We start from the raw sequence: 13,946 nt of genomic DNA on the forward strand, positions 1-13,946 counted from the left end.
TTTCTCAAATGTTCTGCACAAATTTGTTTATTTACCTGTTAGTGAGCAATTCTACTTTGCCAAGATAATCTATCCACCTGACAGCTGTGGTATATCAAGAAGCTGATTAAACAGCATGATCATTACACAGGTGCACCTTGTGCTGGGGACACACCACAATGCCACAGATGTCTCAAGATTTGAGGGAGTGTGCAGTTAGTATGAGAGCTGGTGCCAGACAATTGAATGTTAATTTCTCTACCATAAGCTGCCTCCAACATGGTTTTAGATAATTTGGCAGTACATCCAACCGGCATCACAACTGCAGACCACGTGTATGGCATCGTGTGGGCGAGCAGTTTTCTGATGTCAACGTTGTGAACAGAGTGCCCGATGGTGGTGGTGGGGTTATGGTATGGGCAGCTACAGTCAACAAACACAATTGGATTTTATCGATCGAAATTTAAATGTACAGAGATACCGTGTTGAGATCCTGAGGCCCGTTGTTGTTCCATTTATCAGCCACCATCACCTCATGTTTTAGCATGATATTGCACATCCCCATGTCGCAATGATCTGTACACAATTCCTGGAATCTGAAAATTACCCAGTTCTTCCATGGCCTGCATACTCACCAGGCATGTCACACATTGAGCATGTTGGGGATGCTCTGGATCAACATGTACGATGGCGTGTTCCGCTAATATCCAGCAACTTTGGACAGCCATTGAAGAGGAGTGGGACAACATTTCACAGGCCACAATCAACAGCCTGATCAACTCTATGTGAAGGAGATGTCACGCTGCATGAGGTGGTCACACTGAGTGGTTTTCTGATCCACGCCCCTAACATTTTTTTGTAAGGTATCTGCTACCAACAGATTCATATCTGTATTCCCGGTCATGTGAAATCCATAGATTATGGCCTAATGAATTTATCTCAATTGACTGATTTCCATATCTGAACTGTAACTCAGTAAAATCTTTTAAATTGGTATATGTTGAGTTTACATTTTGGTCTAGTATAAAAGCATGGTAATATGGTGGACAGGACACCTATCCAGTCCTTGTGTTTACCAGTGGTCACAGAGGAAAGAAGACAAGGGGATCAACCTCCCGATCCACACTCCTCCCTTTGTCCCCCATACACTCTCCCTCCTCTTCCCCAGCTGAGTGAGTGGTAGAGATAGACACAGCGAGAGAGTGTGCTGCTGATGGGCACGGGGATAGAGACTAGCTGCTCCCTGAATGAGTTGAGATGAGATGTTTCATAATTGACACAGTGTCTCCCTCTGCCCTCCCACAGCTGTGCCGATTCTGCCACTGCCAATGAGCTTTACTCTTCACAACTCAAGCATAGCTCTCCTTCACGCTCCCCTTCTCTCCTCTGATTTCCCCCTTGATGTTCATTCTCATTTTACCTTCACCTTGATTTTCAACATTTTATTTTTCTTCTCTGCTCCCTCTGCAGTCCCATCTTCCTGTTCCTCACTTTGGTTGCATAGGCTACAGATCGAGTACCCTTAGTAATTGAAGTAGCCTAACATGCTGCTATTGTGTCAAACTGTTTTTAGCATCAGCCCAGCTGTCTTGCTTACCAGTAATGGCAATAGTGTGTCAATTTCATCCTTCCCTTCGGGCCAATAGTCCAGCCCTATGTGCTTGATTTAGTGGCTGTAAACATAAACAGATGCATAAGTATCATCCATAAACAGATTCATGAATATGAAGTGATTTGTGTTGACAGGCCTTAAACAGGTCTATGAATAGGGCATTGGGAAGAAGAGGATAGAAGTGTCCTCCTTAACCATAATGCATACAAACCTAGGCAAAGTGTTCCCAGTTTCTGTGTGTGGCTGCAATAGATGCTCTGTGCCATTGAAAACATATTTCCAGCGCAATGCAAATGTAGGGAGGATGAAGCAAATAATGGCAGCCTGTGTGAGTAACACCATCTGTTTTTTTTAGCAGCGTGCGTACGCCTGTGCCTGTGTAACAGGTAGGTTCCATCTCTATCTGACGCACAGAGGGTCCTTGCCCTTTCACGGAGGATGTTGCCATGGCGACATTCTTTCACTGTATAGCACTAGAGAAAGTAGCGCCATGGGCAATCCATCACGCAGGTTAGTGTCAAAGAACAGTGGCTTAGTGCTATAATGATAATAATCACGGACTGCATTGAAATAGTGCTTTCACCATGCGTCAAGCACTTCACATTGTGTATGGTTAACTCCATCCACAACCAATACATAGCATCCACTTAGGTGGGTGGTGCACGGCAGCCATTTTGTGCCAGAGAATTCACCACACATCAGCTTTTGCAGTAAGCCAAGTGTGTGTGTTGTGCTCCTGTCTGACAGGTTGATGTCTCATACTGTAAGCGCTGAGGGGGATGTAAGCGAGGGGTTTATTAAAGATGGAGGATGTTAAAGTAGGGCAGCGGTTCACACTGCCAGAGGGGGTGATGGGGAAAGGAGCGACGTATGCAAACCTCTCCTTCACCCACCATCCCTCTCTCCTCACAGACATTCTCATCTCATTGTTTTAATCACTCCAACGCAGGTATCAGACCAGATTCATTTACGGTAGCATTGCCCAACGTTTCTCAGTTATTACTCAATATTTACTGTATTTTTGGAGGGAAATGGTCAAGCAAGCTTTTTTTTTTTTTAAATGTCAGTCTTTGTACTGCAGTCGCCCATCTATCCCTTCTCCCCTATGAAGTGACCTTTGACATGTAAATGGAACTGACAAAAGCCAGTGTGAACTACCCTGAAATGACATTTAGATACCATTCGATTGTACTGTTGCAATGTAAACACTGGCAATGGATGACTCATGCATAAAGTAGCATCACACACACACACAATCAGCCTCACTTACCGTGCTTTTAGTTGTACACAGGACTACCAAATGTTCCTTTCAATTGCTCCGATTCTGTTCTTCCGCTCGACTGATTGAGTGAAAGCCATTGCTGAGCAGTACTTAGCTAATTATCCCAGTCATAGACTGTAAAAGTGCTGTAGACAAGAGATTTCAGTGCTTCCTAATGGGCAAAGCAACTCTGGCAGCCCCCGCTTGGATTCCTGCAGTTCTGTCATCTTTCTGCTGGGTATTTGATGAGAACGCATTAGCTGTGAACACATGATGGGACAATGACAATAGAGCTCTCTCTCTTTCTCTATCTCCTCACACACAGACACACACACACACACACTTGAACTATTATGACCTGTGTTTCCACGCCTCATTGCGTCCTGGCCAACGGATACATAAACATTCCGTTTCGCCCCATCTCCCTCATTACCTGCATCCATTTTGTCTGTCACTGTCTCAAACTTCAAATTATGCAAGAAGAAATCCTCAGTGGCTCGACAGTAGGCTCCAGTGGCTAGGATTGATCTCTATATCCACGGCCCACGTTGACGACGTGATATAATGAAAGTACAAAAATGCAGCGTGATACTATCAAAGTGTAGTGTGTTGTGTGCAACTTACTTAACTCTCATTGTTCTCTCTACTCAGAACCCCCCCCTCCACACCAACCCTTCAACAGGCCCCACTCTGCTGTTGATGACACTGTCATGTCTTGTTTATTCATGAACCTTGTATTTACTGACTTACTATGTCAACATGGAGTCTGTAGAATTAGGAATGGTGGAGTCATGAGTCGCCAGTCCCTCTCAACTCTCATATTGGTCATTGGCCTCGGCTAACTGGTTCCTGCAGAGATTAGTCTTGTGCCATTTCCATGAGCCAAACATCCACCAGTCTCATTGGAGCCAATGTTGCTAAATTGATCTCAATGGTTTACTGGAATTGACGTATGAGAGGCGATCAAATATTGACACGTGCCAGGCTGTGCTTTATTTTGACACTGGTAAATTTGCAGAGAGGAAAACTGGTCCAGGAAATGTCTGGTTTACAAAGAAAAAAAGAGAAGTATGTTTGTTAATGTGTGTGTGGTGCGTGTGTGTGTGGATGTGGGTTTCCATCTGTGCATTAGACCATTCTTTTATACTCCCATCTTAGTTTCTGGAGCCTGTGAGTGGGTGGTTGCCTTGGCTATGTACATAGTAACAAATGCTTGTGCAAATTACTGAAGCTTTTCTGCCGAAGGAGGGAGGAAGAGAGAGAGAGAGAGCGAGAGAGAGAGAAGGATGAGGAAGGTGTTGCTGCTGGGTGCAGAGAGGGAGAGGAGGGGGGTGACTGGAACGGGTGAGGCTGAAGCTTACGTACAGTATGTATGGATGGAGGGGGACGATGGTTTGGATAATTGGTGGCCTGTTCAACGTGCTATGTTTGGGGTTTAAACAAAGAGGGAGGGGTTTTGAGGATGGGAGTTTGTTTTAAAAGGGGGTTGGGGATGGGAGTTTGTTTTAAAAGGGGGGCACAAACAGTTTAGTTCTGCTCTGGTTAGCAGCACGTCAGCTTGTGTTTCCCAAAGCCCAACCCGGCACTAAGAATAGAACCACTGCTCAGATGGCGACGGAAAGAAGGAGGAGGTGGGAGGAGGAGGACAAAGAGGGATGGAGAAAAAGGGAAGGCTGTGGCAGTATGAGTTTTAACTGGACTGGAAGTGGATTGTAAAATACATCTGGAACATGGATCTGTACAATAGAATCTGTGTGTGTCTGTCCATCCGAGTATACATGTCTCAACCATGTATCTCATCCAGGAAAAATAACCACTGAGACTCTTCTCCATTCATTGATAAAGACCTCATGCCACACCACACACACAACTACGAGTACACACACACACACACACACACACACACACACACACATACACACACACACACACACACACACACACACACACACACACACACACACACACACACACAGACACCTCCCACACGAACACTGTCTCTCCCTCTGTCTCAAACTCCCACATGAGCGTTTTCACTGGGCATGTATACAGTAGCTGGAATTCAGAAGCGAAGCAGCCTAAAAGGTCATTGTCTGGCCTCATTAGCACTATCTTCCACACAGCTGTAATAATGAAACCATAATGAGATATTATTAGTAAGTATATAAAGTAATGTGGGTCATTGAATGACCTGAGATCATCTGTTAAACTCTTCTCCAATCTCACTTTATCATGTTCATACCTAACACAGGATATGTTACCCACACAGCAAACATCTTGCAGTGTTTCTTAGATAAAGGTTAGGGATAACGGTCTAATGTCTGTCAACGGTATAATCTACAATAGTTTTAGAAACATTCTGAGAACATTTCAACAACAGAGCTAATGGGAGGTGTTCCTAGAACTTTGAAGAAAAAGGGAATCAGAGGGGAAAATCCATTATGTCCCAGTCTTTTTTTGATTGTTAGATGGGTAGGTATGACCTTTGAACCTCCCACCTTTCCAGTCTGACCTACGATGACCTCAGTCTTCCCCAGGGTGTCTGAGAAACTGCCTAATTGTTACATTGTTTGTTTTGTTGTTGTGTGCATGCATGCCTGCCTGCACCCAGTACCCCTGTGTCACCAGAACCGGATAATAATTGTTCCCCTGAGGTGGGGGGGCAGACATATTTTTGGGGAGAGGAGAGTGAGGATTATTGTCTAATCCCAACGTTGTTGACGGCCCCGTGTTCAAAATTAAACCGATTGGTGAGGCTTTCATAACAACAGTCCTGGCTAGAGCAGACATGATAGCTGTAAGAGGTATTAACCCAAAATGAGTATATGACACCCAGAGACAGATCTGGGGTGAGGTGGTTTGGAGGGGTCTATTTGGGCATTGGGGAAATCCCCTCATCTAACCCATCAGCTGAACACGACTCCATTTTGTTGATCCCTGCCTACAGACAGAAACTAAAACAAGAGGCTCCCACGCTGAGGTCTGTCCAACGCTGGTCCGACCAAGCTGACTCCACACTCCAAGACTGCTTCCATCACGTGGACTGGGAGATGTTTCGTATTGCGTCAGATAACAATATTGACGAATACGCTGATTCGGTGTGCGAGTTCATTAGAACGTGCGTTGAAGATGTTGTTCCCATAGCAACGATTAAAACATTCCCTAACCAGAAACCGTGGATTGATGGCAGCATTCGCGTGAAACTGAAAGCGCGAACCACTGCTTTTAATCAGGGCAAGGTGAATGGTAACATGACCGAACACAAACAGTGCAGCTATTCCCTCCGCAAGGCTATCAAACAAGCTAAGCGTCAGTACAGAGACAAAGTAGAATCTCAATTCAACGGCTCAGACACAAGAGGCATGTGGCAGGGTCTACAGTCAATCACGGACTACAAGAAGAAATCCAGCCCAGTCACGGACCAGGATGTCTTGCTCCCAGGCAGACTAAATAACTTTTTGCCCACTTTGAGGACAACACAGTGCCACTGACACGGCCTGCAACGAAAACATGCGGACTCTCCTTCACTGCAGCCGAGGTGAGTAAGACATTTAAACGTGTTAACCCTCGCAAGGCTGCAGGCCCAGACGGCATCCCCAGCCGCGGCCTCAGAGCATGCGCAGACCAGCTGGCCGGTGTGTTTACGGACATATTCAATCAATCCCTCTACCAGTCTGCTGTTCCCACATGCTTCAAGAGGGCCACCATTGTTCCTGTTCCCAAGAAAGCTAAGGTAACTGAGCTAAACGACTACCGCCCGTAGCACTCACTTCCGTCATCATGAAGTGCTTTGAGAGACTAGTCAAGGACCATATCACCTCCACCCTACCTGACACCCTAGACCCACTCCAATTTGCTTACCGCCCAAATAGGTCCACAGACGATGCAATCTCAACCACACTGCACACTGCCCTAACCCATCTGGACAAGAGGAATACCTATGTGAGAATGCTGTTCATCGACTACAGCTCGGCATTCAACACCATAGTACCCTCCAAGCTCGTCATCAAGCTCGAGACCCTGGGTCTCGACTCCGCCCTGTGCAACTGGGTACTGGACTTCCTGACGGGCCGCCCCCAGGTGGTGAGGGTAGGCAACAACATCTCCACCCCGCTGATCCTCAACACTGGGGCCCCACAAGGGTGCGTTCTGAGCCCTCTCCTGTACTCCCTGTTCACCCACGACTGCGTGGCCACGCACGCCTCCAACTCAATCATCAAGTTTGCGGACACAACAGTGGTAGGCTTGATTACCAACAACGACGAGACGGCCTACAGGGAGGAGGTGAGGGCCCTCGGAGTGTGGTGTCAGGAAAATAACCTCACACTCAACGTCAACAAAACTAAGGAGATGATTGTGGACTTCAGGAAACAGCAGAGGGAACACCCCCCTATCCACATCGATGGAACAGTAGTGGAGAGGGTAGCAAGTTTTAAGTTCCTCGGCATACACATCACAGACAAACTGAATTGGTCCACTCACACAGACAGCATCGTGAAGAAGGCGCAGCAGCGCCTCTTCAACCTCAGGAGGCTGAAGAAATTCGGCTTGTCACCAAAAGCACTCACAAACTTCTACAGATGCACAATCGAGAGCATCCTGGCGGGCTGTATCACCGCCTGGTACGGCAACTGCTCCGCCCACAACCGTAAGGCTCTCCAGAGGGTAGTGAGGTCTGCACAACGCATCACCGGGGGCAAACTACCTGCCCTCCAGGACACCTACACCACCAGATGTTACAAGAAGGCCATAAAGATCATCAAGGACATCAACCACCCGAGCCACTGCCTGTTCACCCCGCTATCATCCAGAAGGCGAGGTCAGTACAGGTGCATCAAAGCTGGGACCGAGAGACTGAAAAACAGCTTCTATCTCAAGGCCATCAGACTGTTAAACAGCCACCACTAACATTGAGTGGCTGCTGCCAACACTGACACTGACACTGACTCAACTCCAGCCACTTTAATAATGGGAATTGATGGGAAATGATGTAAATATATCACTAGCCACTTTAAACAATGCTACCTTATATAATGTTACTTACCCTACATTATTCATCTCATATGCATACGTATATACTGTACTCTATATAATCGACTGCATCCTTATGTAATACATGTATCACTAGCCACTTTAACTATGCCACTTTGTTTACATACTCATCTCATATGTATATACTGTACTCGATACCATCTACTGTATCTTGCCTATGCTGCTCTGTACCATCACTCATTCATATATCCTTATGTACATATTCTTTATCCCCTTACACTGTGTATAAGACAGTAGTTTTGGAATTGTTAGTTAGATTACTTGTTGGTTATTACTGCATTGTCGGAACTAGAAGCACAAGCATTTCGCTACACTCGCATTAACATCTGCTAACCATGTGTATGTGACAAATACAATTTGATTTGATTTGATTTGATTTTGATTCAACCTGACTCACACATAGCCAAATGGCTGATTCAGCTCCGGATGGGTGCATTTCTTAAGGGAAAATAAAGGGGGTTGTCGGGTGAGTAGAGAGGGTAGTGAAAGTCAAGTCGCTCTGACTCAATCGATCCCATCTCAAATGTTACTATATACATAGTCACTCAGGACATAGAGGAGACTAACAATGTCTCTGTATAATGTTTTTTTAAAGCATGGGGACTGCAGACTTTGAGAACAGTTGGTGAAGGAGAGCTCTGATAGATGATTTCTAGATCTTAGCAAAGTTCATTGAGGGGAGAATGAGTGTCTGAAGGTATTGTACTGTATGTCTGTTTATCTGCTCCCCCAAAGAGGAGTATTGGTAGGCAGGGGGGCTGCAGACTGCTTGAGGTAGTCTGCAGGGCGCGACCACACACATATACACACACACAAAGCCCTCACAAGAAAGCAAAGTGATCATCTTCAGGTCAGGTGTATTGGAGAGGTAGGATGTGTGAGTACCATCCTTAATTTAGCTGAACCCTGTCTACGTGAATACGTTGAAAAGTCTCATTTGAAATAGGACAGTCAATTATTCATTTGTTTTACACTGCATTTCTACTTGACTTACTTTCCACAATTAACACACACATGTGTGTGTAACACACACGTGCGCGTGCAGCCAAGCATTCACATGCTCACAAAAACACGCACGCGCACACACACAACATAAAAGCCTGTTGCCGGGACTTCTTCCCCTCTTCCTCCATGGTCTTCCTGCATGGTCTTGTGGCCAGCTAGGTCACTTGTGATTACAAGTCAGTATTCTAAGTCTACCCATGTCTGAGAACGTTGGGAGATGAAGTGTAAAACGCCCACTAGGGGCAACAGTGAGCATTGTTAAATAGCTTCAAGCATCTGCCTCTGATTCCAAAGATTGCATGTTGGAATCCAGCAATAGAACGTTTTTGATGCTATTGTTTTAAGCCTATTCATTCGGAGTTAATGCCTAATCTTAAGAATTTGGATGTAATGCCTAAACTAAATCCTAACCATAAAAATCCGGAGTTAATGCCTAAACTAAACCTTAAACACTTTGAAATGTCACGTTTGGAAGAACTTCGAAATTTCACATTTGAGAAACATGGATGAACATGTAGCCTAATTCTGACCTGAGGCTGTGAGAGCTGGTAGCTTGTGAAAGAATGTAGGACCCCTACCGTCAGTACCTTGGGCCCTCATGCATTCATCACTGCATCCCAATGTCTCTCACACCCCACCCCCTCTCTGCTGTTTGTTTCTTTATCTGAACAAACAATTAACAAAAAACATGTTGTTTCTAAAGCATTAAAACACTACTTTACTTTAAATCTCCCTCTCATCCAACTGTTATGTGGCATGTGGCCCATGCACCGAATAGTTTGCCCACAGTGCTTAAAACCCATGATTTATTTTTAACTTGATTTATTCAAACATTTGGCCAAAGCATCAATCTCTACAGGGAAATGCTTGAAACATTTGACAGTGGAAAATAAGCACACGCCTGCACGCTTACGCAGAAGTATTATAATTTTTATTTTAAGTCTCCGTTTATAAATTGTGTTTAAAAGGCTGCTGAAGCGCCGAGCTGAGTGTGTGCACTGGCAAGATCCAAGTCTCAGTTGAATAGCAAATTGGTCCAAATTATTGAAAGGAAAAAAGCCTTGGGAAGAGGAGGGGTAGGAGACCGGAGGAGGGGGGCAGCAACAATCCTTTTCCCTTCCCAGATGGTGAGAACAGTGCCGATCGCATCACATTCCGCGGAGCGTTCCCAGTCGTCCTATGGTGAAGTGCCATCGCTCTAATCAAAAACAAACGGAGCCGCAGCTTTCGCTTGCGCTCAACTCAGCTCCAGTACGGAACGTCCATCCTTGGCTGTACGAGGTCTCCGTCTGGCCGATATTCGGTGGCGACGGGGCCTTGAACGATTGAACTGTGGTTAATTGAAGAAGCGGGAGAAGTAAATACGAGCACACCACTCAAGACGAAGTTACTATGGAGAAGCGCAGGGAGGCGGGAGTCTAACGTGGATAGGGGGCACAAATCAAATCAAAAGATTTACTATTCGGATTAATACAATTTTGAACACTTCATTTTGAGAGGGATTTTCATCAGATTTTCTTGCCATTATCACACGCAAGCATGAACGGAAAGGAAGCGAGGTTTTGCACGGGATGCTGGAGGCTACTGCTGCTGTCAAGCATTCTGGTTCTACACTTGATTCCCCTCTTTGTACATGGTAAGAAATCATATAATTTTTGACTCACAAGAAAGCATGGGTTGTCTCTTTGTTTTCCCTCGCATGCGTGTGATAGGCTGACCACCGTGAAACCAGTGACAAAACACACTTGCACAGAGTCAGTCCAACAAAGGGGACCAGTGAGCCTTCTATTGTAGACTAGAGCCGACTGGTCATGCGCTCACTCTCAGAATAGTGTCATTAATTAAGCACTGCACCATAGGTTATCTTTACCCAGAACGCAAACCAATATTTTATTTGGGTTATGATATGACATTTTGGGTGGGATATTGTCGGGCAATGTGTCAATTCCAAAGAGCGGCAATTGCATGGAGGTTGTATTGGTTTTTGGAGAGCCGGATGGCACAATTGCCTTTCAGCAATGACCCACTCTCTGTATCGGTGTTACCGGGTAATAGTGGCGAGCCGATGCGCTAGGACTGCTCCCCCTAGGCTGCTGCTGTCACTCTGGCAGTGATGGAGCCAGGCGACACAAAGGCAGGATTACGGTCGGAGTCTCTGTTGCATTATTCATCAACCAATTTGGACGGACATTCTGATACAGCGCGCCCTGGCTTTTATAGAAAACATGAAAAGACACTGAAAACTCTTTATCCTCATTGTCTCATGCTGAATCACAGCACTTCTTACATGTTAATAATGTTGTTGGATATGAATAGCCCAGGGATATAATCAATATGACATCATGGGGATATAGGCTACCTAATCTAGTCGATTCATTTTATTTAAATTTCCTTACGCGGTCGCCATTACCATTAGATTTTATGTTTGGCCACTTCTGCTTGGATGGGAGGATGATGCCCAGTGATTGTAGGAATGGGAGCGGGAATTGGTACTCTACAGGCAATGTAGTCTGCGGAAGGATGGGATGATAGGCTATATTTATTTATCCATATGTCAGTCTGTGTAGCCTCTGGAGACTGGAATCTCCCTGGCGCGTCGCTGGTCCGGGTTGGTGCACTATTGTCCAACCGGCAAAAAGAAGATCCGTTTATGCCCATCACCGCCCAGCAACAGGGCACCGAAGACGGTACCAATGCGCCAAGACATGCTTAAACAATGTCCGGGTTAAATGGATGAATATAATGTCAGCCTTGCCAAATATATACAATCATAGCTGCAGGAAAGTAGGTGTGCTGAGGGTGCAGCACCCTCTGATAAAAATACAATTAAAAACATTAGTTCCACAAAATTTGTGAACTAGGCTTTTATTCATTTTCTTGCTTCACCGGTGGGCTGTGGCAGTGGCACCACCTGCTCCTTCTACTGTGAACACTGTGGTGACCAAAGAATGGTGTCCCTAACAATGACAGTTGTTAGGGACAGGGCACCTCTCCTTGGTGCCATTTTCAGTCTTCCGAGGTGAGGGATGTAGAGGCACCTCCCCTCCCCCACTCAGAATGATGGCTGTGTGAGCGGGTTTGGACTGGTGATGGAGGGGGTAATGGTAGTCAAGGCTCAGCCACATTTCCAGGATTTATGTCCCTGGGGCCAGCATGGTGATGGACTCTGGGAATGATGGACTCTGGGAAGGTCAGCCTCCCAGCCCGCCTGCCTGCCTGCCTGCCTCTCCCTCCTGCCTGCCTCTCCCTCCTGTCTGCCTCTCCCTCCTGCCTGCCTCTCCCTCCTGCCTGCCTCTCCCTCCTGCCTGCCTCTCCCTCCTGCCTGCCTCTCCCTCCTGCCTGCCTCTCCCTCCTTTCCTCTGCTCTCCTCTGTCCTGCTGACACACATCTGCCGCGGACAGATTATCTTTGAAACGCAGTGTGTTAATCTTCAAGCCAAATCCCCCCAGCCTTTTATATAGCAGTTTAGGAAAAAACACACATTTTGATCATAACAGTCATTTTAAAATCAATATAAAGTAAATTGGAGAAATAGTGCACATCTCTCTCTACCTCTCTCTCTCTCTACCTCTCTCTCTCTCTCTCTCTCTCTCTCTCTCTCTCTCTCTACCTCTCTCTCTCTCTCTCTCTCTCTCTCTCTCTCTCTCTCTCTCTCTCTCTCTCTCTCTCTCTCTCTCTCTCTCTCTCTCTCTCTCTCTCTCTCTCTCTCTCTCTCTCTCTCTCTCTCTCTCTACCTCTCTCTCTCGCTCTCTCTCGCTCTACCTCTCTCTCGCTCTACCTCTCTCTCGCTCTACCTCTCTCTCTCTACCTCTCTCTCTCCCTCTCTCGCTCTACCTCTCTCTACCTCTCTCTCTCTCCCTATCTTGCTCTACCTCTCTCTCTCGCTCTACCCCTCTCTCTCTCTTTCTCTCTCTCTCGCTCTACCTCTCTCTCTCTCTCTCTCTCTCTCTCTACCTCTCTCTCTCTACCTCTCTTTCTCTCTCTCGCTCTACCTCTCTCTCTCTACCTCTCTCTCCCTCTCTACATCTCTCTCTCTACCTCTCTCTCTCTCTCGCTCTATCTCTCTCTCTCTCTACCTCTCTCTCTCCCTACCTCTCTCTCTCTCGCTACCTCTCTCTCTCTCTACCTCTCTCTCTCTCTCTCTACAATCATTAGGAGTACCTCAACCCCGTGTACCTCAACCCCGTGCACCTCACATGCTGCTTGGTAGAACATCTGCAATCCACCTCCCTCCATCTCAAACAATGGCGTGCTCCGCGCAAAGACGCCTCTGCATGTGTAACATGAAACCCGCTTTAGGCAGCTCCTCTCGGTGTTGCTTCAGGGGGATTGTGGAGTGACCTTGCATCTCATCAGAGGAGGAGAAGCACGGGGAGAAGCAGAGAAGAAGACACAATAGTGTTATCCCGTTCTCTCTGTCCTACCACCTTCAACCCCCTGCACCCCCCTGCACCTCCCTGCACCCCCTGCTCCAAGGTTCTGCCTCCAGTTGCCGGCAGGGGACCATTAACCAAGGTGTAGGTTGGCTTGACCTGGCCAGCCGTTTAAACGTGTGTGTGAGCATTCCCATAGGTTGTGATAGTGTTAAGAATAAGTGTGTATCTTTGTGTTCTTGCACCTTCTAGTAGTCTGTGTGCGTGTCAGTGAGTTCATGTCAGTGCACGCGCCTCTGAATGTGTCAGCGCACATCTAGTCTCCTCCACAAAGCGAACCGTGCTCTGCAATGGGAGCGGAGTGTATTACATCACCGAGACGGGCGTCCATAGTTGAGCCCTGTCCTATTAGTATTCATTCCCCCACCTCCCCCTGTCAAAGAGGTGGTCCTCTGTAGCGCCAGAGCACAGTGCAACACGAGGACAGTGGGTTCCATTCCCTGGACCACCCGTATGTAAAATGTATGCATGCGTGACTGTAAGACACTTTGGATAAAAGCATCTGCTAAATGGCATATGCTATTATATATTAATAAAGACATCCACCACACTAGCACATTCAGCTGAACCAGCCCAAGACAGAACAAAAGGAAAAACAAGCATA

At 46.5% G+C, this 13,946-nt stretch overlaps 1 protein-coding gene across 9 annotated transcripts in view; it reads left to right on the top strand.

The window, feature by feature from the left end:
• The first annotated feature begins 9,901 nt into the window (after window positions 1-9,901).
• The window catches only part of LOC112229077 (chondroitin sulfate proteoglycan 5), a 43,877-nt gene continuing 39,832 nt past the window's right edge, over window positions 9,902-13,946 (top strand). For 2 of the 9 annotated variants that reach the window (XM_042311311.1, XM_042311320.1), the window contains exon 1: window positions 9,903-10,545. In XM_042311311.1, coding sequence (XP_042167245.1) covers window positions 10,449-10,545 — 97 coding nt within the window. In that variant the 5' untranslated portion in view covers window positions 9,903-10,448. Of the gene's footprint in view, window positions 10,546-13,946 lie in introns of all 9 variants that reach the window. The other 7 variants (XM_042311307.1, XM_042311321.1, XM_042311305.1 and 4 more) reach the window with 5 other exon arrangements.

The sequence above is a fragment of the Oncorhynchus tshawytscha genome, linkage group LG03 (assembly GCF_018296145.1).
Source record: "Oncorhynchus tshawytscha isolate Ot180627B linkage group LG03, Otsh_v2.0, whole genome shotgun sequence".
Lineage (NCBI taxonomy): Eukaryota > Metazoa > Chordata > Actinopteri > Salmoniformes > Salmonidae > Oncorhynchus > Oncorhynchus tshawytscha.